The sequence below is a fragment of the Leptinotarsa decemlineata genome, unplaced genomic scaffold, assembly GCF_025532065.1.
Source record: "Leptinotarsa decemlineata unplaced genomic scaffold, Ldec_3_MD MMD2_tig00026347_RagTag_RagTag, whole genome shotgun sequence".
In the NCBI taxonomy this organism is placed as follows: domain Eukaryota; kingdom Metazoa; phylum Arthropoda; class Insecta; order Coleoptera; family Chrysomelidae; genus Leptinotarsa; species Leptinotarsa decemlineata.
The window spans coordinates 3,419,563-3,445,785 of NW_027412698.1; the positions used below are offsets into that span (position 1 = coordinate 3,419,563).

Genomic DNA, 26,223 nt, shown 5'->3' on the forward strand with positions numbered 1-26,223 from the left:
ACATCGAGAAAGTAAGCTGGCAACAGCGCCCAAAACTCTTCATAGTTTCGGTAGCGATGGTGAAACGGCTTATATTATTGGGGGGGGGGGAGGTGGAGGGCATTGTTAGGTTTTGTTGAGAAGATTGAAGATGTTCATTTCACTTCGAAAGACGTTTGGAGTGTTACTTTTGTGAGTCTGTTATATGTAGTAGATTTTCCGATTTAGTTTGTGAGGTGTGCGTTGTAATCCAATTAGAAAACGATATCACATCAAGTGCTTGTTTGGGAATAGGTAAGATTTGTTATATCTCAATGTTGAGAAATCATTGACCAAACGAAAACCGTATTATTCAAAATAGCAATCTACAATAAGATGGGAATTTATTTCTAATGTTTAAATAACGATGCATTATCAATTTTCAAAATAGCTGGAATATTTTACTGCATTGGTCATGGATTTATCAAATAATTTCTATCGATGAATCGTTTGTGAGTGAATCGTTACACAAATTGGCGGTACCATCCTACATAACCTCATTCATTGTCACAGCAAAACAAGTTGTTAAATTCGGTAGTGTGTTCATAACAAATATTGAAAAGATGAAATATGATTTGAGTATTCAAAAAATTCAGTAGTATATTTTGAATAATTCAAATATCGATTATTATCTTGTATACTAAATAGAATCACCAATGTGAAATTGGCTGCCAAAATTTCCGACATTCCTGATCAACAAGTGGCGTGGATGTTTCTCCCCCTTTTTGGATTATTGGATTGAAGTAAGCAGTCAGCTGCCACGGCGACGCGATACGCAATGATATTATATCATGAAGACGAAATATTCGACAAAAATTTTCCTCGAATCCTGGAAAAACAATATTTTTCCCTCTATTAGGATCGAATGAATATCTTTCGTTGATATGATGATTTCTTGTGCTATCGCGTAGCCGTGGCTACTTGCCACGCTTACTTCAATCCAATAACCCGAAAAGGAGGAAACATGCCCGCCAATGGTCAGGAGTGTTCAAAAATTTTGGCAGCCAGCTCTGGACGGCCAGCAATCTTGTGTTTTTTTTGTGAAGATTCGATATTTTTTTTTAGAACACAACATTGAAAGTATGGCAAGGTCAGATGATAATAAAGGCGAGATTCGGAAAGAAGGAGACCTCGATGCTGAAGATTGGTATTGTACAGCATAATGCAAAAAATTGCAATGTTTTGATTTAATTTTCTTTAAGGTGTCTAGACTATCAATTGGAAAGGTGTTTTGTGGATAACTGTCCTAAAATTCATTCCTATGAATACTGCAAGGAGTATATGAATACTTTAAGTTGTCAGAAGGGGAGGCAATGCAACTACATGCACGTTACAAAAACAGAAAAGTTATTGTATCTGCGTGGAAACAAACAAATCCATAAAATAATTATACCAGAAGCTGTATGTTCACGACAGATCAATGGCATATGTAAACGCTACAAATATGGCAGTTGTAGTGGCAGTTGCCAAAAATTGCACATTGATGGAGGTGAAACAGACTCATCTTGCAGTTTATGTTGCATGCAGATGGAGAACATCGCCATGTTCATAAGGTGTTACCACATTGTCTGCCAAACTTGCATGTTAAAATTATATGTCGACAGTATTAATCCCCAATTGTCTGGCTTTATTTGCCCCTTCTGTAAGACAAGAAGCGAAGAGTATGCAATCCTGAAAGGAAACGGAACCAATTAAGGACCGTTGTTGTTTTATATGGGGTTGTTGTTTTTTTATGTGTTTGATACTCTCAGACATTGTGTAATTCAAAAAATTCATTCAAGACCATCCACCATGTCTTGCAAGGATTACATACTATTCCGAGAGTGCGGAAGAAAGAACTGTAACAAAACCCACGACTTTTTATACTGTGGATTGAGATGTGGCAGCAACAAATGCAAAAGGTTACATCTTACAAAAGAGCAGACGGAGGATGTTAAACAAAATAGAAGGCCCTTTGTAGAGGAGATTCAGAAGGAGGTAGACAGACTGGCCTGGACATATAAATGTTTATATGGAGATAAAAAACAAATGATCTGTACCAGACCCTTAACAGGCTTAAACCAATGTTTGCAGGAATGCCGAACTTGTAGCATATTGGACAAGCCCTTCTTTCAACGTGAGTATAAAAAGACTAACTATAAATGAATAATCCCTAGTATGATTGTAGGGTAACAGGGCTTTTCGAATTTGAAAGATAATCTTGATGGTATATATACACCTGAAAATTGTTGTTTTTTTTAAATTCCTGTTATGAAGCTATCAAACTGCTTTGGATACCCTATTTATTTATCTCATTTCGAGTATCATATGATTTCAACTGTTATACTTTCTCTTCCATTCACCTGCACTCGACCAAGGAGTATTTTAAATCTTTACATTCCCAGTTATATTGCTTGTAGGAGTAACATGTTTTTGTTTCTGCTATTCGATGCTGTCGATGTGGCATTTTTGGAGGAGATCGGGTCTTGCCACAGTGTTACCACATATACCATGAAAAATGTATTAATTTCTTGGAATTGGACATCTCCAAGGCACTTCCCGAATATACTTGTTTGGAATGTGGGGTAGGTAATTTACCTCCGAACAAATTATATTGGAGCTGCTAAAAGGTACGTTCATTATCAATAATTTATGCATTCATGTAGAAAAAGTGCTTTTTTTGACACCCACTTACAAAATTCAGGAGATATTCCGAATTGATTATTATAAAGAAAAAAATAAACATTGAATTTTTTTTCTATTCAGAAGAAGAGCCTTGAAAAACAGAATTGATTGTTCGTTTTGATAGTTGCTTGTAGATTGTAAGCATAATGATTTCGCTGGAAGTGATACCAATTTTAGATTTTTAAGTGGAATTCCCTGTATATTATCACATGTTCGGTTACGGGAATGATCATTTGGAATCCAGCTATACCTACCAGGCATCAGGCTGTTATCTCTAAAGACTACGATGATATTGCCAATTATTTTATCCATAAGTTCAATGAGTGGAAGAGAGAAAGTCTTTGTGGCAGGTCAATAAATTCTCCCTCGCACTCATTGAGCTCATGGACACAATAATTGGCGATATCTATGTAGTCTTTGGAGATAACAGCCTTAAACCTGGTAGGTTTCGCTGGATTCCTTATGATCATCCCTAACCGAACATGTGATGATATACAGATAGATAGATTATTTTTTATTCATCCATGAAGCTTTACACAGTACAGCATAGTATTAAAACTTATCAGACCAGTCAATTACATATAACAACAGGGTGTCTCATTTAGAAATGGAAAGTTGGTATTACTTCCGGCGAAACCAGAAGAGAAAAAAAATCATTTTTAGGTTAAAAAGTGCCAATTATTATATATATGGGAAATCCCAAATGTCAATCAACCACAGTACAACTTTTCTAGTTCGGACACTCCAGTAATCCGGCGTTCCTAGGTGTCCGGATATTTTACCTCTGTAGTCCGGACAAATGAATGTTTTCAATACGAATCGATATTAAACGCGGATTTTTCCTTTTTAAACTTGTCAAAACCAATATTGTTCGCAACTTAACGGGTTTGGCGCCTTTGGCGGTCAGTTATCGTTTAGTTACCGTGCGTCGTGTGTCAATCTTAAAAAAAAAATGGCGCCAAATAAACGACCGCATAATACAGTTACTCTTGCGGAGAAATGTAAAATATTAGATTTTCTTGATAAGGTGAGAAGCATACGCCGTGTGGCTGAGAAATTTAACGTTCCAAAATCAACTGTAAGTGATATAAAGAAAAACAAAATTAAAATAAGAAGATTTGTGTCGGAGTCATTCAGTGGAGCAGGTATGTATGATTTAACTTTTATTGCAGGTAATGTTATTATGAAACATAATGTTTTCAGGTAAAAGGCAGGTTATCCGAAAGGGAGAACATCCCGAAGTTGAAGCTGCTTTATATGGATGGTTTCTACAGCAGCGTAGTGCTCATGTACCTATTTCTTCTGAGATTTTGCGGACGAAAGCTAAACAATTTTATGAAAGAATAAGTGGGAAGAGTGATTTTTTTGCGAGTTCAGGTTGGCTTGATAATTCAAAAAAAGGCACGGAATACGCTTTCTTAAAGTGTGTGGTGAAAAACTTTCCAGCGATGTAAGTGCTATAGTACCATTTCAAGAAAAATTTCTAGCTGTGGTTAATGAAATGAAGCTAAGTCGTGAACAAGTTTATAATGCTGATGAATCAGCGGCCTTTTGGAGAGCCTTGCCGGACACTACGTGGGTTCATGGTCAGGAACAATCAGCTCCAGGGCGAAAAATATCTAAAGATCGCGTAACATTTATGCCCTGTTGCAATGCGGCTGGAACTCATAAGTTACCCCTTTTAGTTCTTGGAAAATCCGCAAATCCAAAGGCATTTAAGAATGCTACTTTACCTGTCAACTACAAGGCAACCAGCAAAGGTTGGATGACCAGGACATTGTTCTTCGAATGGTTTAAGACTTGCTTTATATCCGACGTCAAACGTTTTTTATCGGATGTTAACCGACCTCATAAAGCATTGTTACTTGTAGATAATGCTCTATCTCATCCACCTGAGACAGAAATAAATTTCGATCCTGATTGTTTTTGCCGCCCAACTGCACAGCAGTTTTACAGCCATTGGATCAAAACTCAATACAAAACATAAAAGTAGCATACAGAAAGAGGCTACTAAATCACATTATCGCTCACGAAGGTGACGATTTAGTTACAGTTTTAAAGCAATTCAATTTAAAAGATGCACTTGTTAATCTAGATATTGCTTGGAAGTCCATATCTGAAAAAAATATCCAAAAAAGTTGGATAGCATTATGGCCGAACCAAAAAACTGATGCAGAAGAAGAGGAATCTGATGAAGAGAACATTCCACTTTCAGAACTTCAAAGACGACTTTGTCAAATAAACGAGGAAGATTTAAAAACCATTACCGCTTCCTTGCTTGTGATAGATCCTGAGAACAATTTGGATCGGGAAGATATTGTTGAATGGGCTTTAGGCAAAAATGAAGTCATTGTTGATTTGACTGAAGAGGAGTTAATAGGTGATGCGCTAAAATCTAAGGATGCAGAGAGCAATGAAGATTTAGATGGGAATATTGAGATTGTTGTCACTAAAGTGAAACACAGCGATGCTGTAAAAGCATTAACATTGGGAATTCAGTGGGCTGAAGAAAATAACTTACCAATACACGAAATTTTGCTTTTAAAGAACGTGAAAGAAAAGGCGACTGAATTAGCAAGCTCTAAGGCAGTTCAGAAAAAAATTGATAGTTTTTTCAAAAACGTTTAAACTTGCATTTCTTTGTCTTGTATTTGTAATTTATGTTTTGTCCTACATAATGTATTTTTATTTCTATTTAATGTTTGTGTACCTGCGTGGACATACAGGATGTGTATGTACATATGTACATACATATTTGTTTATACATACTTATTATGTATGTATATTATAATTTAAAATATAAACATAATCTTCTTTGTAATTAGGGTACAATGATTTATTTATACCTAGAAAAAAAGCTATGTACATAGTATGTACAATGTACATATGTATATTAAAATAAAACTATTGAAATATTAATCCAGTTATCCGGACACCTCGCTAATCCGACGCTGCTTGGAACGATATGTGTCCGGATTATCGAAGTTGTACTGTACCTTTAAAAATAAAGGAGATGTATATAATTTATCAAGTTTAGATAAGACAATCTGTGAATGAAGTTGAGGTAAACTGAAAAATTGTTTTTCAGTGTCAAACACTTGTCATAAATAATTCTAGTAGAAATCAACTTATCTTAGTATCATGAGAGTTACATTGTTTTTGCTGTTTCACCATTTGGAGCCACACTTCGAAATTATCAGTGTAATTCTGATAAACACATTGACATTCACAAATTAACCGGGTGTATGTTATTTTATTGCTGAAATTATTGGTCAATTCTGCGAGATGATTCTGTACAATTGATTGCAAATTTCCAACCGAATATATAAACATCATTAATACATTATTTTTATAAAATTCCTGTTTTGTGATCAATCCTTGATATGTGTGTCAACTTTTAGATTATTCGGACTACTGGAAGTGGGCTAAAATCATATTCAAATTCAGATCATTATTATCATTCTTGCATTTCTTTATTTCATGTATTTTTTATATTTGTGGCAAATTTCGAATTTTTTGTTAGAACGGAAACAGAAGGCTACATTTTTAGTGCTTTATTCAGAATTCATGACCCTTATAGATGCACTGTCTGGAGGTAAAAATTGCACTGCGGCCAAATTGATCATGCGCATTGGTTTTTATTCTTCACCCTCCCACCCCAGTTCCATCATAGAATTCAGTTATTCAGTATCATTTGAAGTTCATTTGTAAACAGTGCTCAGTCCTTGTTACACGTGTTCCATGAAACCCTCAGTTTGTCCGATTCAGAGGACTGTGATAAAAAATTGCGGTAAGCCATTGAAATGGTGAAGGTCTAGTAAACATCGTTTTCAGAATGTTATGGATCATTTGATTCGGAAATGCTTTCAAATATTTTTGTATAATATTTTGTGAATCTCTCCATATATTTTAATCAGAGAAAATGATAATAAAACTGAAATCCAATAATTTGAATAATTCCGGTAATAATTTCATTTTTTTATCATTCATATCTAGTAAAGTCGAAAATTGTTTTATATAGGGTAAGTCTAAGTATGGTACCGTCCATATTTAGGTACCGATTATGAATTTCGAGCTGAAAAGTTCGAAAGAAAGTCGATGATTTACTCTGCATATTTTTGTGAATTCAAAAGTTAGTGTATACAGGGTGAGTCTGAATATGGTACCGCCCATATTCTTAAGGTACCCATTATGAATTTTAAGGTGAAAGGTTCGGGAGAAAGTCGATGGTTTACTCTGCATATTATTGTAAATTCAAAAGTTAGTGTATACAGGGTGAGTCTGAATATGGTACCGCCCATATTGTTCAGGTACCCATTATGAATTTTAAAGGTTCGGAAGAAAGTCGATGGTTTACTCTGCATATTATTGTAAATTTAAAAGTTAGTGTATACAGGGCGAGTCTGAATATGGTACCGCCCATATTCTTCAGGTACCCATTATGAATTTTGAGATGAAAGGTTCGGAAGAAAGTCGATGGTCTACTCTGCATATTATTGTAAATTTAAAAGTTAGTGTATACAGGGTGAGTCTGAATATGGTACCGCCCATATTCTTCAGGAACCCATTATGAATTTTGAGATGAAAGGTTCGGAAGAAAGTCGATGGTTTACTCTGCATATTATTGTAAATTTAAAAATTAGTGTATATAGGGTAAGTCTGAATATGGTACCGCCCATATCCTTCAGGTACCCAATATGAATTTCGAGATGAAAGGTTCGGAAGGAAGTCGATGGTTTGCTCTGCATATATTTGTGAATTCAAATATTCTTTAATTTGGCCATTGGTAGAGATTGAAGTGACATTATCCACGGGTTTTTCGCCATGAAAGAGTTGTATGTTGGTCAATTGAATTAATTGCTTTGATAGTAACTCAATTATCTTATGGTATATATAGATTCATCCTCAGCTAAATATTTAAAATTCTACAATCAAAGTATGAAAATTAAAATAGTTAATGCCTTGAACAATGAAATACCTACATGGAGAAAACATTTTTTGCAAATGGCAAAAGTCACATGTTAGCTTGAAAATTGTCAATTATGTTATTTTAGACGAATTAAATATTGAAAAATATTATTCATTTTTCGCATCACTTGCTATTTTTTTATGTTTATGTATTTCAATACATTTCCCTGCTTTGTGTAATTTTTAAAGATAAAAATTAATAGATTTAAAGTTGCTGGAAAAAAAAAATAATAAATCATTGTCTATTGAACGTTGTGAAAAATAGTCATTTTTTTTTTTTCAGGGTTGGTTGATGAAGTATACTTTTGGGTTGTTTTGGCTTCGTCGTTTATTTTTTGCATCGTTGTTTTTTTTACGTCTTTTTTTTACGTCGTTGTTTTTTTTACGTCGTTGTTTTTTTACGTCGTTGTTTTTTTTCCATTGTTTGTTTTTGGCTAAATGTTGTCATTGTTGTATTCACTTATATATCAAGAGTGATCCACGTCATGGCAGCTTTTGCACTTGTAACTACTGACAATGGAATGCAGACGGTCATTCCCAGGTCAGAAATAGTATCACAGGATAATAAGGTGGAGTGTTTCATATTGGGGAAACGTTACAAAATCGTCATAAATGGATTCAACGAAGATTTTCTTCCCTTATATAATTTTGCTGTGGGACATAACACACGCAGACTTAAGGTTGTCTTAGAGAAAAATTTGAACATTGGCAACCCAAATGAAGCAAAGTTGAAAACTCCAAAGGGTAGAAAAAAAACAAAACGGATTACTGATTCGTTAGAGGGCAGGTCTGTACAGAAGAAAATGAAACCCAGACGTATTTTTCAAAATGTACCTATTGAGGTGGAAGGCGTAGAGGGGATCAGTCGTATTCATCATTCCAGTTTCATTTCAAGTACTGTTTCACCAATTCTTTTCAAGTCCAATGATTTGCCCTCCGTGTGCAATTGGTTGTCTGCAGTATGTAACTGTTTGTCTTCTGCATCTGACAGTCTGTCTCCTATGCATGAAAGTCTGTCTCCTATGCCTGAAAGTCTGTCTCCTATGCCTGACAGTCTACCTCTCACAATCGAGAGCTTGGCTTCCTCAATTGACTGTTCTCTTCCCACAGTTGACTGTTCTCTTCCCTCAGTTGACTGTTCTCTTCCCTCAGTTGACTGTTCTCTTCCCTCAGTTGACTGCCCGCCTCCCACAAATGACAGATCACCTCCCACAATTGACAGCCTGCCTGCTACAAATAACATTCTTCTTTCAACGTCCTCCAATAGTCTGCCCTCCAAAGCCATGGGTCTGCCTTCTTCATCAAGCAGTCAGTCATCTATATCCATCCTTTCAACAATTGCTGAAGAATCCGTATCAGAAATGAATGATGATAATCCCACTTTAGTGAATGAAGCTGCTTATAAGCGAAGTTGAGTAACGACAATAATCAAATCTATTACTTTTCACATATAATTGTGGAATTGTGGAAGTGGAATTTCGTTTTTATCACCCCAAAATTAGTAGAAATTGACTAATTTAGTGTAGGAAACATTCAAAAAATATTTTTTGTTGTGTTGTGTAATTGAACAATGTCCTCATGGAAGTTTACAGTAACATGATAAACATATTTTTAATGTTACCGATGTAATGTTTGTTTAATCTTCGCTTAAAGATGATCATTTGATGATAGAAAAACATGTTAAAAATAACGGTTTGGTGCTGAGCTAGGACTAAAGCAATATTCCTTACCACAACAGTGCATCACGAGTTCATTTGTGTTCAATGGAAACCCTTGTTATTTTATAAAAGCAGAACTTTGTTTTATATATGAGAAAATAATCTGTTGGTTGTCAAAAATTTTATTTGGTTTGTTTTCTAGACGAGTTATTAAGGAATTAGTGAAGTATTTAACAAATAAATTTTGTTCATTTTCTCTAGTATTTTTATCATTTTGTTCCTGATACTTTTTTATGGTTAATTCAATATATGCTTATAAGCCTTTGATAGATACCTTGTAAAATTCAATAAAGAAATAGCAATTGTGTTAATATGAATTTAAGACCCTGAATGTAGATATATTTTGTTACAGAATCTGCAACAAACCTAATACCTGCAAATTCTGCAAGCAGTCCAAGACTAATGTTAAACGACACATCTTGTCCATGCACAGAAATGAACCTGAGGTTAAGGAGTACATTGCAATGGCTGACGAAAACCCTAAAAAAAAAAGAAAAACTTTCACAAATCAGAAGAGACGGTAATTTCTCTGCTTTCAAAGAAGGTGAAAATTTTGTCCCTGCTAGAGTCTCTAAATATTTTGATAAACCCGATAAATCTCAGTACATAGCATGTACTTGCTGCAAAATAATCGTCAAAAAAGATTCATTAAGGAAACATTTACAAAAAAATTGTACGAAAAACCCTTCCAACTCGAGCAAAGGCATGTTGTTCAAATCTAGAGCTATTTCAGAAAATATTCATAAAAGGGCCAACGAAGTTGTTAAATATTTCTTATTCCTTGCTTTTAGAGATGGTCCTATTAAAGAGATCATACGATTTGACAACCTCATTATTCTTTATGGTAATGAAATGGCTTGTAAGTACAGATCACAGCATCATTATCCTATGATACGAAATCGTATGATAAGAATGGCAAGAGTTTTGTCAATGATTAAAGAAAAAATTTCTTCTGTGTGTCATTTCGAAGATATTTTGCCCAGATGTTTTACTATATTATTGAAGTTATTAACACCTTGGGAGATTATGATGAAAACACAGGGAATTATAATAAACCCTCTTTACCAACCGAAGTTGGTACATCTCTAAAATATATGATCCAATTACATATTTCGGAATGTATCAAAAATGGGGACATGGAAGGAAAGAAGGATTCCAAAAATTTGTTACATCTGTTGAAAACAGCGCTTCCGGCACACGTCAATAAAACTGCATCCGAGAGTTTGTTAAAACATAAGAGGAAAAAATTATCTATTTTGCCCTCAATGGAGGATATCAAGAAATTGAACTCTTATGTAATGACAAAGAGAAATCATTACTACGAGGCTTTGATGAAAAAGTTCAATGTAAATACTTGGAGGAACTTGGCTAATTTTACTTTGATTAACATATTGATTTTTAATCGAAGGCGACCTGGAGAACTCGAACGACGTATCATTTCTGATTTAGACAGCTTGGCAAGAATTGAGGAAAATACGGATACATATAAAAAATTGTCTGGAAACGACAAGATATATGTGAGGGAATATGTAAGATTTGTCGTCAGTGGAAAATTGGCAAGAGGAGTTCCGGTTCTCTTACATAATTCAATGCATGAATGTGTTAAATTATTATTGAAATACCGAAAAGAGGCCGGAATTGATGATAAAAATCCTTACATATTTGCCTTGCCTCACCGTAGTGTTACAAATGAAAAAGTTGTCTACAGGCATGTATCTGCTACATCATTGATGAGGCAGTATTCAGAAGAATGCGGAGCAACTAATTCAAAGTCACTTCGAGCTACCATACTTCAAAAACATGTTGCCACTTAGTCCATGTCACTCAAGTTGGACAATGAAGACTTACACCTTCTGCAAGGATACTTGGGTCATGCGGAAAAGACCCACAGAGAATATTATAGGCAACCTGTTTTAGAACGTGATATAATCAGCGTTAGCAAAGTTTTCTTAGCCGCTCAATGTTCACCTACTTCTGGTAATGATTCAGATGCCTGTCGCAGCACTCCTATGTCATTACCTACAGCTCCTGTCCCAGGTACTTCTGCATTATCGAGCACTCCAACTACACCGCTGTACTACTCTCCTACCCCTGGACCATCCAAAATTACCAGAATAACCACTATGGAAAATGAAAGTGGGCTTGAATGTAACTCAAGCTGTGATGGTAGTAACTTCAGTGATGATTCAGATTCAGGAAAGGTACCAGATGGCAAACGACGAAGATTAATAGGTATAGTGATTACTGAAGTCCACTCTATTCATAATATTATATTCATTTTCTTCACACAAGCTATCATCCTTACAGTTTATAATACAAAATAATTTTCATTAATAATATAGCTTTGTTAATAAGTTCAGAAAATTGACAAAATCGATTTTGTACTCGATTTGTTCCCAATAAAAATTTGGTGAACTTCTGTTTCATATTTACGTTTCAACATAGTATCTGAACCTGATGTAAAAAGTTGAATGAAATACCCTAGAAACAATAACATATTCGTGATTAATAGCTCTTTTTCATTTATAGATGATAGTAACTGTACTTTCATTACAATTAGCTTATCTTCAATCATTTAAATTTTTATTCTTTCAAATTTATATTTTATGTTTGACAATTTGTTGCAGCCTTCTCCCCTAGTCAAGCTGCTGTTAAGAGAACGTGGAATACACCAGAGAGACAAGCTGCAAGGAAACTTTTCTCTCGTCATTTATTAGAAGGGACACTGCCATCAAATTATAAGATTTTAGCTGGTGTCAGTAAATGTGACGATTTGAGGAAGCGAACTGTGCCACTAATCAAAATGTGGATCTCCAACAACATGAAGACGAAAACTAGTATGTACAAGTGATTTCAACATTTTACCATTAAACATTGAAATCGAAATAAGATTGTGAAAAATCTTGGAAAAAAAAAGGAAATTTACACTACAATTTATTTCTATATTCTCATTTTCTTTTTATCTTATTAATAGTTATTCAGATTACCACTTTATATCACTAGAGCACAGAGTAAAATAAAATTAGATTTCAAATTTCTTAATCATTGTCATGTAGTCTGTCTTAAATTCTGTTCTGTCAGGGTAACGAATGTCAATAATTTCAAGAAGGAAAAAGCATATGACGTAAATTTCTGGCTCATATAAGAAGAAAGTATATTCAACCAAATCTGTCACATACTTGTGCAATGATTCTCAAACACATGCCAGGATGTTCTCAATAATTTAGATGATCTTTTGCTTGACCTGGATGAAGTGACCACCTGTCAGACTAGTTTTGAGGTGCTTTCCTCTCATGAGTGACAATATAGGCCTGACAGCTTTGCACCCGTAAGTCACGACCATCTCAACTTCAAAGGCTTATGATGCAGTGTTTGGAATCTTTGGTGTAGAAATAAATATTACTGGAGTTTTTTCCCAACACCCAACCATTATTTTTAACTCCCGGACATGTCTTTCAATAACCAAGTGATCATCTTCAAAAGAAAGGGATTAAAAGTTCTTCCTCTTGAAGATGATCACTTGGTAATTGAAACACGTGTCGAGGTGTTAAAAGAACGGTTTGGTGTTGGGAAAGAACTCCACTTATATTCAAAGGCTTAACTCAAACTCTAAATAGTGACTGAGCTCCAAAGCTAGTTTGCCTAACATGTCTGATAAGACCAAAGAATCCCCAAACAATTCTGCCAGGTAATCATCCAACCAGGTCGAGAAATTGGGCGACATTATGGCATGAGCTTGAGGAACGTTGCACAGGTTTTAAACAGGTGTTTTTTTCTGTCTGTATTTCGACTTTGTTGAAGTCTTCTCTCTGATAGACTTTTGAGAGTGATAAATAGTTTACTCACTTCTCTCAATGGCGAATGATACTTTTTCGATGAAAATATCTGCTTGATTGAAATGTGGAAAAAAATACACTTCTGAAAGGGAAAAAATAGTATATACATTTCTTCAATTTATTTTTTACAGAGAGAACTTGGTATACACCAACCAGGCATTTAGTTAGGACGCTTTTCAAAGAATTCATTCAAGGTGAAACTTCTATCTATCCGTCTCAGACATATATACAAGAAGTTATCAACACTAATGAAGACCTGAGACATTTGACCCCCAGGAGAGTTCGAAGTCAGATTCAACAGCAGAAGAAGAAATACTATTTATCAAGAAACAATAAGTAGTTGGAGTACTTACAATCAGTTTTTTATATTGTCCTCATTCAATTTCGTAGTAGTCATTTCATTAATGTGTTGTAGTTTTTTTTGTTGTTGTAGATTTCACTTTGTTGTAGTCAATTTATCCAGATTATAAACCTTAATTTTCTCTCCACTGATGAAATATGTATTTACCTTTCATGGTTTCTCAAAAATCACTGCTAGTTCTGTTTTATTGATGCACATTGTGTTTTCTGTTTTCTTGTAATTTCAATAAGTTTTTGCCCTCGAAATGAAAATAGCTTATTTCTGGAATATAAAATTAGAATTTTCCAGAACCCGAACCTAACACTTTCACTATGAATTTTTTTATCTTTCATGTTTTCCTTTCAAAAATGAATGCACATCTTTTTTATTGTAGATATTTGTGAGACACGCTCGAACAGGTGTTTTTCACAAATATCTCACAATAAAGAAAGATGTGCTCGATTGTCCATTCATTTTTGAAGGCGAAAATTTTTCAAAGTGAAAAGAAAATGAAGGGTTCATATTGTGGAAAAATTCCAACTCTTATTGGCTAGTAAGTGCATTTTTTCCCATAATCGAATTGAAATGGTATTATATTGGATTTACTCACAGATATTCAGAAAACCAATATTGGCATGCTCCAGTATTTATAGCAATTATGTTAAATAAAGATGCATGGGGTGGTGCATAATTTATATTTATCATTAGTCCAAAACTTTTCATATTGAGTATCCAAAATCACCAGGTACTTTTTATTACATATTTATTTATTGTTGTGCATGTAGTTACACTGCTTATCTTAAGACATGTGAATCTTTGGTAGAATAAAGTATATTTGATTTAAACGAGTTTTTCATTTTATAAATTATTTTTGTGGGTATTTGATTTTGACTTATTTTTATAAAATCTCTGTAGAAAAATTTTTTTTGTTCCAAAAAACGAATTTCCGTTGCTTTTTTTATAAAACAATTTTTACAAGTCTTCCATTATGAATGAAAATGATGCTCCCGTCTATGAAAAAGATTTTTTTTCAGCATCGACTAATGTTGTAAAAAGTAAGACAATTTATGTATGAGTCATCAATTATATCTAATATCAAAAACTAATCTCAAACCAATACAAAATTCAAGCATGATCAATGCATGTAGGCCATTATACCAAATGCCGGTCAGAAAAATACTACTCTTGGCTAATACCGCGGCGGGCATTGAATTATCTAATAGATACTTGTGTAATCATCATTGCAGAGGATACAATTGCAAGTGCTTCCTCTAACTAAATAGCAGCCGCTCCACCTGGCGGGCAGAACAAGTAGCACTCAAATCCTCTTGTTGAGATATTTAGTATTATATCTGAACAGACAGCTCGAGAGTTCTTTTGAGATATCGTTGATAACAACATATTCCTGTAAGAGAATAGCTATTTCCTGGCTAATACTGTGACGGGTTTTGAATCATCCAACATATACTTGTGGAATGTTCCTCATTGCATTTGTTAGTGCTTCCTGTAACACCTCTGCGATGAGGACCATTGCAAGTATCTGATGTATTGAGTACGATGGCTACGACTATTGTTGTTAACGGTCTCTCAAAACAACTCTGAGTTTTGTGTTGATATCTGAATTCTAGAATAATTTACTGAAACAGCGATTAAAACGTCTCGGGCTATCGTTACATTTTAAAACAATTGTTTGATTTTTTCTGTTCACCAACTTTTGTCCCCCTAGGAAAATCCTCAGAAGTAGAGAACTAACGACGTCTTATCTTTTAACGTGCGATTCCTAAAATGTATTGCATACTTATAAGTAACTGTCAAGCAGGATTCTATGGTTTATTTCCTAAAGAAGCTAAGAAAGGCAATTTCTTCGGAGAATTAACTCTGTCATTAGGGAAATGATAAATATTTTTTCTCGAAAATTCCAGCAACAATGTTTCTCAAACTTGGATGTTACCCATTTACAGAATCCATTCAACTAGAGACAGCCATGCATTTCCATGTGTCTGGAGACATAAGCAATTTTCAATGAGGACATAATCTCTAAATTTGAAAAGTACACTTTTTGAACATTTCAGCAGACCGTGCCAAAATAGTAGTCAACTTTTCAAATAGTACCCTGTTTTCATAGTCTGTTGATATACCTTCAATATTTTCAAAATGATCGAACTCAACGACATTCGGTTACTGGTTAATGACATACATTTTCAAATAACCCACAGAATCAAGCATCTGTATGAAAAGGTCAAATTTGGGTTTTAAAACGAATGGAAAATTGATTTCTGTGAGTGTAGTTTTTCAATAACATATTTCTGTTGAACTGATGGAGGTATTGTTCCATTCAATTCAAATGAATAATTATAAATTTTATCATGAAAAAATTGAATTGTTGTCTTGACAGGTGCTTTTGTTTGGTCAATGTATCGATATGTTACCGGCAAAGTGTAATATCAGGCATTGTATAGAATACCGAGTCATTCTATACATTGCCAAAAGTAAGCAGGCAAAGTGTGAAATTTTAAACATTTCATACTTTGCCTAGGCATTCTATAGAATGCCTGCTGGAGTTCAGGCAGAGTTAAAAATCTGTCTGTTCCATTGTTTTCAAGTTACAACGTGCTTGCCTCACCTACTCCCCCCGCCCATCCCCGCTATAACGCTGCTCTCAGTTCTGTTCCGTCACGCCACAGTATTGTGCTAGGCCTCCGCTTCAGTTCTGTTCTGTCGTGCCACTGTATTGTTGCTTGAAAATGTCACAAGTGAACAGTAGTATCAGTAGTTCTAGTGATCGTTTATCGCTAATGAAACTTCGTTTTAGTGCCGAACTTGTAAAAATTCGGAATGCAAGTGCTAAAAATAGTTTTTTTGAAGACGACTATAAGAAGCTGGTGTTGGAGGTCGAAGATGCCAAGGCCAAGCCCAGAAAGGAACATCGTCACTACTGGCTACTCAACAGGTATGATGTAATGATCGTAGAAAATGTGCAAAAACTAATACACCCATTAAAACAAGGAGACGGTGTTGTAAAATTTTATGTCCACGATTCAGATTTATTTACTGTTCTCCATGAAGCTCATGTAGCTATTGGTCATGGTGGAAGAGATCGAATGTTAAAAGAGCTAGATATTAAGTACAAAAATGTTGCACGTCATGATGTTGAGCTATATATTAGTTTGTGTGAGCCATGTCAGAAGAAACAAAAGGGTTCGAAAAGAGGAGTGGTAGTAAAGCCCCTGATTTCATCAGAATTTAATTCTCGTTGTCAAGTAGATTTAATTGATTTCCAGTCACAGCCCGACAGGGAGTTTAAGTTCATAATGGTCTATCAGGATCATTTGACAAAATTTGTGATTCTTAAGCCTCTCAAAACTAAAACCGCTGAGGAAGTAGCATATCACCTAGTTGATATTTTTACTCTCATTGGAGCACCAAGTATATTGCAGTCAGACAATGGAAGGGAGTTTGCAAACAAAATAGTTTACAATTTAAAAGATTATTGGCCTACGTTAAAAATCGTTCATGGCAAACCACGTCATTCTCAAAGTCAGGGTAGTGTAGAACGTGCAAACCAAGATATTGAAAACATGATTTCGACTTGGATGCAAGATGAAAAAACTGACCGTTGGAGTGAGGGATTGAGATTTGTGCAACTTATGAAAAATAGAGCTTTACATTCAGGAATCAAAAGAACGCCCTATGAGGCTCTCTTCGGCTGTAAAGTAAAGGTCGGTCTTACAACATCTTCTCTGCCTCGAGACATTTTGGATTCCATTAACAGCGAAGAAGATTTGGAAAGAGTGGTTAATAACATGCACACAACAGAAACACAAACAATATCAAGTCTAGAACCTCCACTCCAAACCGATCATAACACTTCAGAAGTTAATGAGGCAACCGTTGATGTCTCGGTCAGTTCTAGCCTTCTACAAATGTGTAGCGTTTGTTTGCAGCAAACTAATGAGAAACAAAACTGCACAAAATGTTTAGCGGACATACATATTTCATGTGGCCATTCAATTCAGGGGTGTGATGATACTGAAAAAATCCTGTTGTGTGTCCCTTGTTTTAATTCGGAAAATATTGATAAAGAGAGGAAGAGGTCAAAAGCTTGTCTTGAAAAACAAGCTAAGAAAATGAAAGCTAATTCCGATAAAAAGTTTCCCCCCGTCACCAAAGGAGTCACTATTCGTGTTCCAATTCCTGACGTTGACAAAGGAAGAGGTGACTTGAGAAATATTCTGGCAGTGGTCATGGATACGACAGAAGATGGGTTTTACAAATTAGGGACCGCCAACGGAGTTTTGAAACAACTGTACGCAGGGTCACAGTTTACAGTTTGCACAAAAAGCCTAGTTCGAGTAGAAGACGTGCCTGATCAAGAAACAGGACTTCGTACCGTTGCAACAGCTCAGTCAACAGGAAGCGGCCAAGGATTTGTGAGATGCACTTGCAAAACTAAATGTCAAACCAAACAATGTGCTTGTGTTAAAAACAATCGAAAATGCAACTCGAAGTGCCATAGTTCTCTTTCCTGCTGTAACAAGTAATTTCTTGAATTAATATTTCACTTTTAAATTTTACTCTAGTAAAATATGAGGATTTTCAGATCCTATGTTTAATACATTTCATGTTTGTTATTTGCAATAAACAATTTTTAACAATGTTGTTCATTTTATACTTTGCCTGCAAAACTTTCGACATTCTATATAATGCCTAGGCATTATACACAATGCCTAGGCAAAGTTTGTACAATTGTTAAGAAATGAGTTTATTTCATACTTTGCCTGGATTCACTCGGCAATGTATACAATGCCTAGGTATTCCATACAATGCCTGAATTGTACACATTGCCGGTAACAGATATAATATAATGTCAGTTTTTGAAATAATTTTAATGCTATTAGACACAGAAAAATAACGTTCAAACTCTGATAGAAATTTAAATTAAATTCGAATCGTTACATTTAAAAAACACCAGTTTTCCTTAGATTTTCTGAAGCAAATTCTTGATCATCAATTTCAATATTATTTCTGAACATCGATGGGTAAATGATGGGAATTATGTTTTTATAGAAGAAATATATTCATATCCAATAGTGAGTACCTACACAATTATTGTTAACATTTGGAAAAATAAATCAATTCGTTCTGAGTCACTCTTTTTTTCACCATCGCATAGCTGGATAAAATGTCTCCCCAGAACAGCAATATTTTCATGGTCTATCACTGTTCAAGTAGACAATGAAAATTTGATATCCTATCACCTTCGACTATCGGATCATAATAAGCAGCTGGAAAAAAATATAATCAATCTTCTGACCAACTAGTATTCTGAAGCTGTTTCTTCACCTATGAAGTTGGGTTGGCTATGAAAACTTTATTACATATCAGCATCAACTTGCCATTTACATTCTAACCATAAAAAACGTCCTGGAAAATGTGAATCACTCCAACAAAATTTGGAACTGAAAGCTCATATGCTTATAATAATAACGCATTACTTTGTCAGTAATGAAAAGAGCAGAATGTTGATAGTTAACTTTTTGTAATGTACGTGGCCCTAAATGGCAACATATGTGCAAAACACTGAAGAGCATATCTTTTACCTAGAATGTCGTCACGTAATGTTGTTATCACTAAGTTCTCAAAGTATCCAAATTCAATATTTTGGCGTGTAACTTTTTAATTCAGAAGTTTACCCTGGGATTACATATTCGAACACCATCAGCCGAAGACGATTATGGATACTAACAATCGAAACGTTGTGAAGTAACCTGGCTTGAAATCTTTATTTTCATTCATTTCTTTTTAGTTTGATTCATTTATTTTATAGCTTTCCTTTATATTCATACATTTTCTTTATATTTTACTGTGTGGTCATATTCAATTTCCTTTTTATATTTTATAAGGTCTTTATCGTATTATCATTTCACGCTTTATTGTTTTATGTAATTAATATTTTAACTATTATATATATTTAAACCAATATTGATTCAATTTCATTTTTTATGATACAATAATTTTGTTCTTTCTTACAATATAATTCTCATAATTTTTTGTAAAACTTGTTTCGCTCTAAGTCATTTGTTTATTTCATAGATTTCAAATCAGTTATCAACATATTAGACAATGGAAGTCCGAACCACCAAGATTCATAAATAAATCATAGTCGAAACTGAATACGCGCGCCATCTCACAGCGAATACCCCGTACTATCAATGAGCAAGTGAACACACCATTTTAGTTGAATACAGAACCACAGTAGCTGAGAACAGATCCAGCTAGAGCGTGCAAGTAAAAGACAAGTATTAAGCCGCATTTTCACGTGTCAAGTAGCTAAAGCGAGTTACTAAAGCAAGTAACTAAATTTAGTAACTTGTATGGTGTAAACAACTTGATTTAGTACTTGCGCAAGTACATAATTTAGTAAACTGTTTAGTCAAGTGAATAGAAAAAGTTCTATTTACTTGAGCAAGTTGCCTCTCCCACCTTCGCTTTCTAGCAACTACCAAGCCGACTAAACAAGTGTAGACAGCTCAGTTTAGGCAAGTTCATAGTACAGACTGCAAGGTTGGTTGTGTTTTAATTTGGTGGCGTGTTTTGAAAATGTCTCGTTGGAGTGAAGCGACTACAATAAAGTTTGTAGAAGAGTATCGGGAAAGGCGATGTCTATGGGATACAAAGGCTGTGATTTATAAAAATAAACAAGCTCGGGACGCGGCGTATAAGGAAATTGAGGAGATCATGGGAATAGAAGGATTCGGAGTGCCTGAAATCAAGAACAAAATACGGGCGTTGAGGTCAACTTATTCTCAAGAAAAAAAGAAAATAAGGGACTCGATGAAGTCTGGAGCAGGAGCGGAGGATATTTATGTCCCCAGTGTGAAATGGTTCAAGGAAATGGACGCATTTTTACGTAATATAGAGGATAATAAGAGGCCCACGCAGGATAATTTCAATGTAGGTATATTATAGTAGTGTTCATATGATAGGTAATTAATCCGTATACGTGTTTTCCCGTCCCGAAAGTATCAACTTGTAATAAATTAAAGCAATACATCTCTCCAGCTATGTAACCAAATACGGAATAAGTATGTACATATTATAATATTAATATTAAAGTAGGTATAGTCAAAATATCATCCGTTGCTGCCATGGCACCGCACCTTCGCCCACAAAGTACTGGCAGAGTCGATCTCGCAGTTCTCTTGCACGTCGTGACGAATGATTACTCCCCAAAGGTCTTATTGACGGCAAGGGTATATTACTGTCATTTCTCCAAGAACCTGGTCTAATCTGACCGCGTTCTCTATCTTCTTCATCTAACGATCCATTTGGTGTGTAAGTGTTCTGAGAAGTGATTCGCAAATAATTGTGTAGTGCGTAACTGGCCTTGATAATTTTGTCCACAGTTTCTGGTAAGCATGCCATAGGCTTTTCAAAAATGCGAAATCGGCTAAGCAGAATTCCGAACGCATTCTCTACTATCCGTCTTGCCCGTGAAAGGCGGCAATTGAAAATTTTCTGATTTTCCGACAGTGTTACTTTTGAATAGGGTTTCATCAGATATGTTTTCAATGAAAATGCATCGTCACCTACGATGAAACCACCATCTGGTAATAAACCATTCTCTAGGGCTTCAAATAAAGATGATTGTTGGAAAACCCCACCATCGGATTGTCTTCCAGAACATCCAACATTAATATAGGAAAAACAATAGTTGTCATCTACCAGAGCTAACAGAATAATGCTGTGAGTACCCTTATAATTGAAGAATTCACTACCACAATTTGCCGGCGCATGAATCGTCACATGTTTCCCATCAATCGCACCGTAACATTTGGGGAAGTTCCACTTCAAACGAAACCCCTTTTCAATAACGTTCCATTCTTCTTGGGACTCCGGTACCTAAAATACATAATACGGTATATCTATTTGTTCTATTTCAGATGCAACGCGAAGAAGCAGTTGACGAACAACAACAACAAGATGAAGAGGCAATAATGACTGCCAGACAGGAAAAGTCTCAGGAACCACCACAGGAAAAGTCTCAGGAACCACCACAGGAAAAGTCTCAGGAACCACCACAGAAAAAAATCAGAGCTACGGCAAAATTGAGACAGGTTACTGCAGTAGTTAACGACCTAAAAAAAATAACCGAAACTATCACACATGAACCTGCCAATGAACATGAATACATAGCTTTTGGTCGCAGTGTTGCTGCACAATTAATGACGTTAACTGCTTTTTCTGCAATAAAAGCACAGGAACGTATTCAGTCTGTTCTTACCAGTTTTAAACTCCAAGACCTCCAGAGTATTCGGTACGACACAGACACACATACCAGCAGTGCTAACGCCCCATCTGCCATCTCTACACCAATGCAGTCCCCTACATATTCCGACATGCCTTCTTCGTATAGCGATGGCTTCAGCACTATAATCCATGCAGAAGCAAATCTTACCTATGACGACGATATTAGAAGATCACAGATGATAGCACATGCTTTTTCCAATATTTAACATGTTTTGTTCATCAACAACTTGTTCGCAATAAAAATATTCAAAAAATACATACCTTTATATATTTTCTCAGACTTTCAAAAATAGCATCACACACCTCGGGTATAAATTTGGAGATTGCAGGTGTTGACACACGAAATAACCTCTGCAACGTTCTATAACTATTCCCTGTGGCTAAATAGGACAATGTGATTTCCAATTTTATTCTAGCTGGAACAGCCGATCTCATTACAGTGTCGTATTTCGTAATTTGATGCGCAATTTGAGCCAGCAATATTTCAAACTGTTCTTGAGATATCCTCAGACAATTTCTATATTCTGGTGCGTCTTCAGCTGCTAATTCTCTTAATAACGTAGATGAAGCACCATATCTTTCTCTTCTACTCAGCCATTTACGTACCCAGCAACGCTTCTTTTTGTTTTTGTTCATTTCTTCTGCAAGTATTTCGGATACTTCGCCACATAACGTCAATATACAATTTCGCACTGCTGCACGCGTCACTTTTCCTGCCATGTTTAATCTGTACTAAACAACTAAACAACAAAGCAGGTACCTACACATGTGAACGCTCACTAAAACGAACGGACTAAATTTTAGTTACTTGCTTTAGTAACTCGCTTTAGCTACTTGACACGTGAAAATGCGGCTTTATGTACTTACGTTTTTTCGAAGACACACGAGCACTCGTGCAAGCAATGATCTACACTAATGTATATATATATATATATATATATATATATATATATATATATATATATATATATATATATATATATACAGGGCTCGATTTGAGACGGAACGCGGCGGAACGGCGTTCCGGGACGTCTATCCTTCAAAAAAAAATAATAATAATAATCTGTACCAAAAAGCCACAGAAACCAAAACTAAATTTTTGGTTGGTGAGTTAATTACCAAATTTATTATGAACATCAAATTCTTAAAATATATGATTTACTATAGTTTACCTCGCAATCAATAATAAAACATTCAAATTCAAATGTATCACGAAGCTATCTCGAAGTGCCTACAGTTTTTAAAATGCGCCAGAAGCCTCTTAATCTTTCCTCCTCCACATGCGTCCTCCCTTCCGTCAGTGGCATATAGACTCGCCCGATTACTAACTTCCCACCTCCCATGTTCCCTGTCCTCCATCAGCGACGTATAGACCCGCCCCCTTGGCTGTGTCGACGTGTCGTATCACAGAAAACCCTATCTATACAGAAGCGCATCTGAAGCGTTTCCGCTAAATCGCAAGCTTGGCTTGTATATTGTCAACCTCACATTAGTCATTTGTGTAAGTGAGGTTAGGTCTTAGAACAGTAACAATAATACACTCAACTATTAACAACTAAAGATGGCTAGCTACCGAGGTGGAAGTGTTTGTGCCTATCGAGGATGCGACTCTAAATCAAGGAATAGGACGACGTCTCTCTTTAGATTTCCTAAAGATATTGAAAGGTATGGTTTATTATCGCATTGATGAATGCATTTTTGAATAACGTTTCACCTGAATACTTATGAATAAACCATTTTTAGAGCCAAAGATTGGTTGAGAGCTTGCAATCGAGAAGATTTATTGGGCAAATCATCAGAAGCTCTTTATGGCCATTATCGTTGTGAACTTCATTTTGAGAGTAACATGTTTTTGAATAAATCCTAATTGAAGAAATATTTGATTCCTCAAGCAGTCCCAACAGTTTTTGCCCATAACTTCAAACGAAAAGCTGGTGTTCTAGAAGAAGAAGCTGTTAAGCCTGTAAAAGTTAATATTTTATCAGGTAAGAACTTCATACATTCAAATCTCTTTTACGAAATTATTACATAAAAAATCAGAAAACTGGTTTTGTCAATCTGTAATAATAGACTGATTTCAGCTGTTAGATTACGAGTCTTTAGTACTGAACTTGCAAATATTGTTGTTTAATAGATATAGAAATTGCAAAGTTTGTCTAATACTTGGGATTGAAGATTGATCATCACATGAAATCATACCAGCATATCTGTTCGAACGCAAAAATTCCCTTAACAAAATTGATCAATATTCAAGTGGGGGGCACTGAATGGGAGACGTTTTTATAAATTAGACCAAAATAGTAAATGTTTTCCATACCTGTCATTTGAAAATAACTCTGATTTTCAGACATTCAAATAGTTCCACCAACTTCGTATTTGAATCAACCATCCACATCAGGGCAACTATCCGTAGGCTGTGGAACCTTTGAGATGGAAGAATCACCATGATCAAATATGTCAGGTAAAAATGCGATATCAAAGGGTCGTTTATTGCGATTCACGAAAATTGTAAAAATTTACAATTCATTCATAGGATGTTTTTTGCAGAGAATCTACTTATAAAAGTTGATGAGCCAGAGGAAACTCCTAGCTGCATGATGTCCCCTTCTACAATGACTCAAACTCCAGCTTCTTTGAGTTCACAGACTCCACGGAAGCAGAAACTCAGACAGACATTGAAGAACATGAAGAAGAAAAATGCTGCCAGAGAAGCTTTGGATACAAAGAAAAAGTTCTCTCTTGATGATTTTGACAAAATTTGTGACCAATTTCTATCTCAAAATCTTGCTGATATTGTGAAAATACAGGCTAGGCTGGAGTCAACGAAGGCAAAGGGAAGGAGATATACTGCAGAGTATAAGCAGTTTGCCCTCACACTTTATTTCCTGGGTCCAAGAGCATACAATTTTTTTACAAAAATTTTACATTTACCATGTAAACGTTCATTGCAATATATCACACAGAAAGTTGTCTGTAGGCCAGGATTGCAAAATGAAACTCTTTTCAAAACATTGGAGAAAAAAATCACTACCATGTTGGATCAGGATAAACATTGTTTTTTGTGTGTAGATGAAATGGCATTGAAATCCAATTTATTTTATAACACAGGAAGTGATGAGATTGTAGGGCTACAAGATTACGGTAATTCAAGATTACAAAGAATTCATAACAGCAAATCATGCTACTGTTATTATGATACGAGGACCTTACTTCAATTGGAAGCAGCCTTTGGCATATTTTCTCGTTAATGAAACTCTAAGGGCAGATGACTTGAAATTAATTATAGAGGAATGCATACCAAAGTTAACAAATATAGGTTTCATTATTGGTGCTTTTGTAAGTGATATGGGTTCAAATTTCATAAAATTGTCAAAAAAACTTGGAGTCGCACCATATAATCCAGTATTTATGGTAGGAGATAAACAAATTTTATATTTATTTGATACACCTCATGTACTCAAAGCAACTCGAAATCTCTTGAAAAATATCATCGAATTTGATGGAAACAGAACTTCTTGGTCACATATAAAGTATTTTTACGAACAAGACAAAAAATTGGCCTTTAGGTGTGCTCCTAAACTCACGGACTCTCATATCAGTCCTACAAACTTCGAGAAGATGAAAGTTAAATTAGCAACACAAATAATCAGTAACGCAGTTGCCAGTGGCATGAACACTTACGTGAGTCTAGGTGGGCTACCTCCCAATGCAATATATACTGCTGAATTCATTGAAAAAATTAATAATTTGTTTGATATATTGAATGCATCGGTGAAGAATTCTCCAAAAAGATTCAATAATGTATTTGAGGGTGATAAATACCAAAATGAATTTTTGGAGGATATGATCATGTTCTTGAAAAAACTGAAAGTCAATATAGTGTTAAACTTATGTAAAAATGCATGCATGTATTATTATAAGAACTGATAAAATATCTATTTCAAACATTTTCTTTTTGAACAATTTCTGTTGTGTTGCTCTACAATATGTTTGCTGAATAAAGTAACAAAATTGTTTCGGTCCTTTGAGAATATATATGTATATATATATTTTGTTATGATAAGTTTTTTTTATAAAATTATTGCAAAGTTAAAGATTTTCAAATTTTAATTAGTTAAAAGTTTACATTTATTTTAGTAGTTAAAAGTTTGCATTTATTTTATAGTTCGATGTTAAAAGTTTTTCATATTATTATTAATTTGATGTTAAAAGTTCACATATTTTGTTAGTTCAGTGTTGAAAGTTTGTGAAAATCGAAGTTATTCTTAGATTTTTAATTTTATTAGAAAGCCAGATACTTTACCTTTATTCAAATTCTTATCTGTATAATTTGGAGTAATGTTCATGCCCAGATCAGGCAAAGTTGTGA

The 26,223-nt window shown here is 34.9% G+C and overlaps 4 protein-coding genes and 1 long non-coding RNA gene across 5 annotated transcripts; all 5 read left to right on the forward strand.

Moving 5' to 3' along the window:
• The first annotated feature begins 98 nt into the window (after nt 1-98).
• Nucleotides 99-2,129, forward strand: LOC141486105 (uncharacterized). Its single transcript, XR_012467652.1, has 3 exons — nt 99-273; nt 1,084-1,165; nt 1,221-2,129. It is a non-coding gene; the product is annotated as an uncharacterized lncRNA (long non-coding RNA).
• Nucleotides 2,130-2,210: 81 nt separating this feature from the next.
• LOC141486189 (uncharacterized) lies at nt 2,211-9,065 on the forward strand. Its single transcript, XM_074183909.1, has 2 exons — nt 2,211-2,627; nt 7,934-9,065. Exon 2 carries the CDS (start codon nt 8,136-8,138, stop codon nt 9,063-9,065), a length of 930 nt encoding a protein of 309 aa, XP_074040010.1. The 5' UTR covers nt 2,211-2,627; nt 7,934-8,135.
• Nucleotides 9,066-9,205: 140 nt separating this feature from the next.
• On the forward strand, nt 9,206-14,332 carry LOC141486190 (uncharacterized). The gene is made up of 3 exons (XM_074183910.1): nt 9,206-11,600; nt 11,996-12,205; nt 13,336-14,332. Exons 1-3 carry the CDS (start codon nt 11,186-11,188, stop codon nt 13,542-13,544), a joined length of 834 nt encoding a protein of 277 aa, XP_074040011.1. The 5' UTR covers nt 9,206-11,185; the 3' UTR covers nt 13,545-14,332.
• A 1,956-nt stretch (nt 14,333-16,288) lies between these two features.
• LOC141486230 (uncharacterized) lies at nt 16,289-18,481 on the forward strand. Its single transcript, XM_074183961.1, has 5 exons — nt 16,289-16,501; nt 16,826-17,165; nt 17,217-17,446; nt 17,561-17,974; nt 18,443-18,481. Exons 1-5 carry the CDS (start codon nt 16,289-16,291, stop codon nt 18,479-18,481), a joined length of 1,236 nt encoding a protein of 411 aa, XP_074040062.1.
• A 1,663-nt stretch (nt 18,482-20,144) lies between these two features.
• Nucleotides 20,145-22,552, forward strand: LOC141486128 (uncharacterized). Its single transcript, XM_074183850.1, has 2 exons — nt 20,145-20,498; nt 21,488-22,552. Exons 1-2 carry the CDS (start codon nt 20,145-20,147, stop codon nt 22,058-22,060), a joined length of 927 nt encoding a protein of 308 aa, XP_074039951.1. The 3' UTR covers nt 22,061-22,552.
• The last annotated feature ends 3,671 nt before the right edge of the window (nt 22,553-26,223 follow it).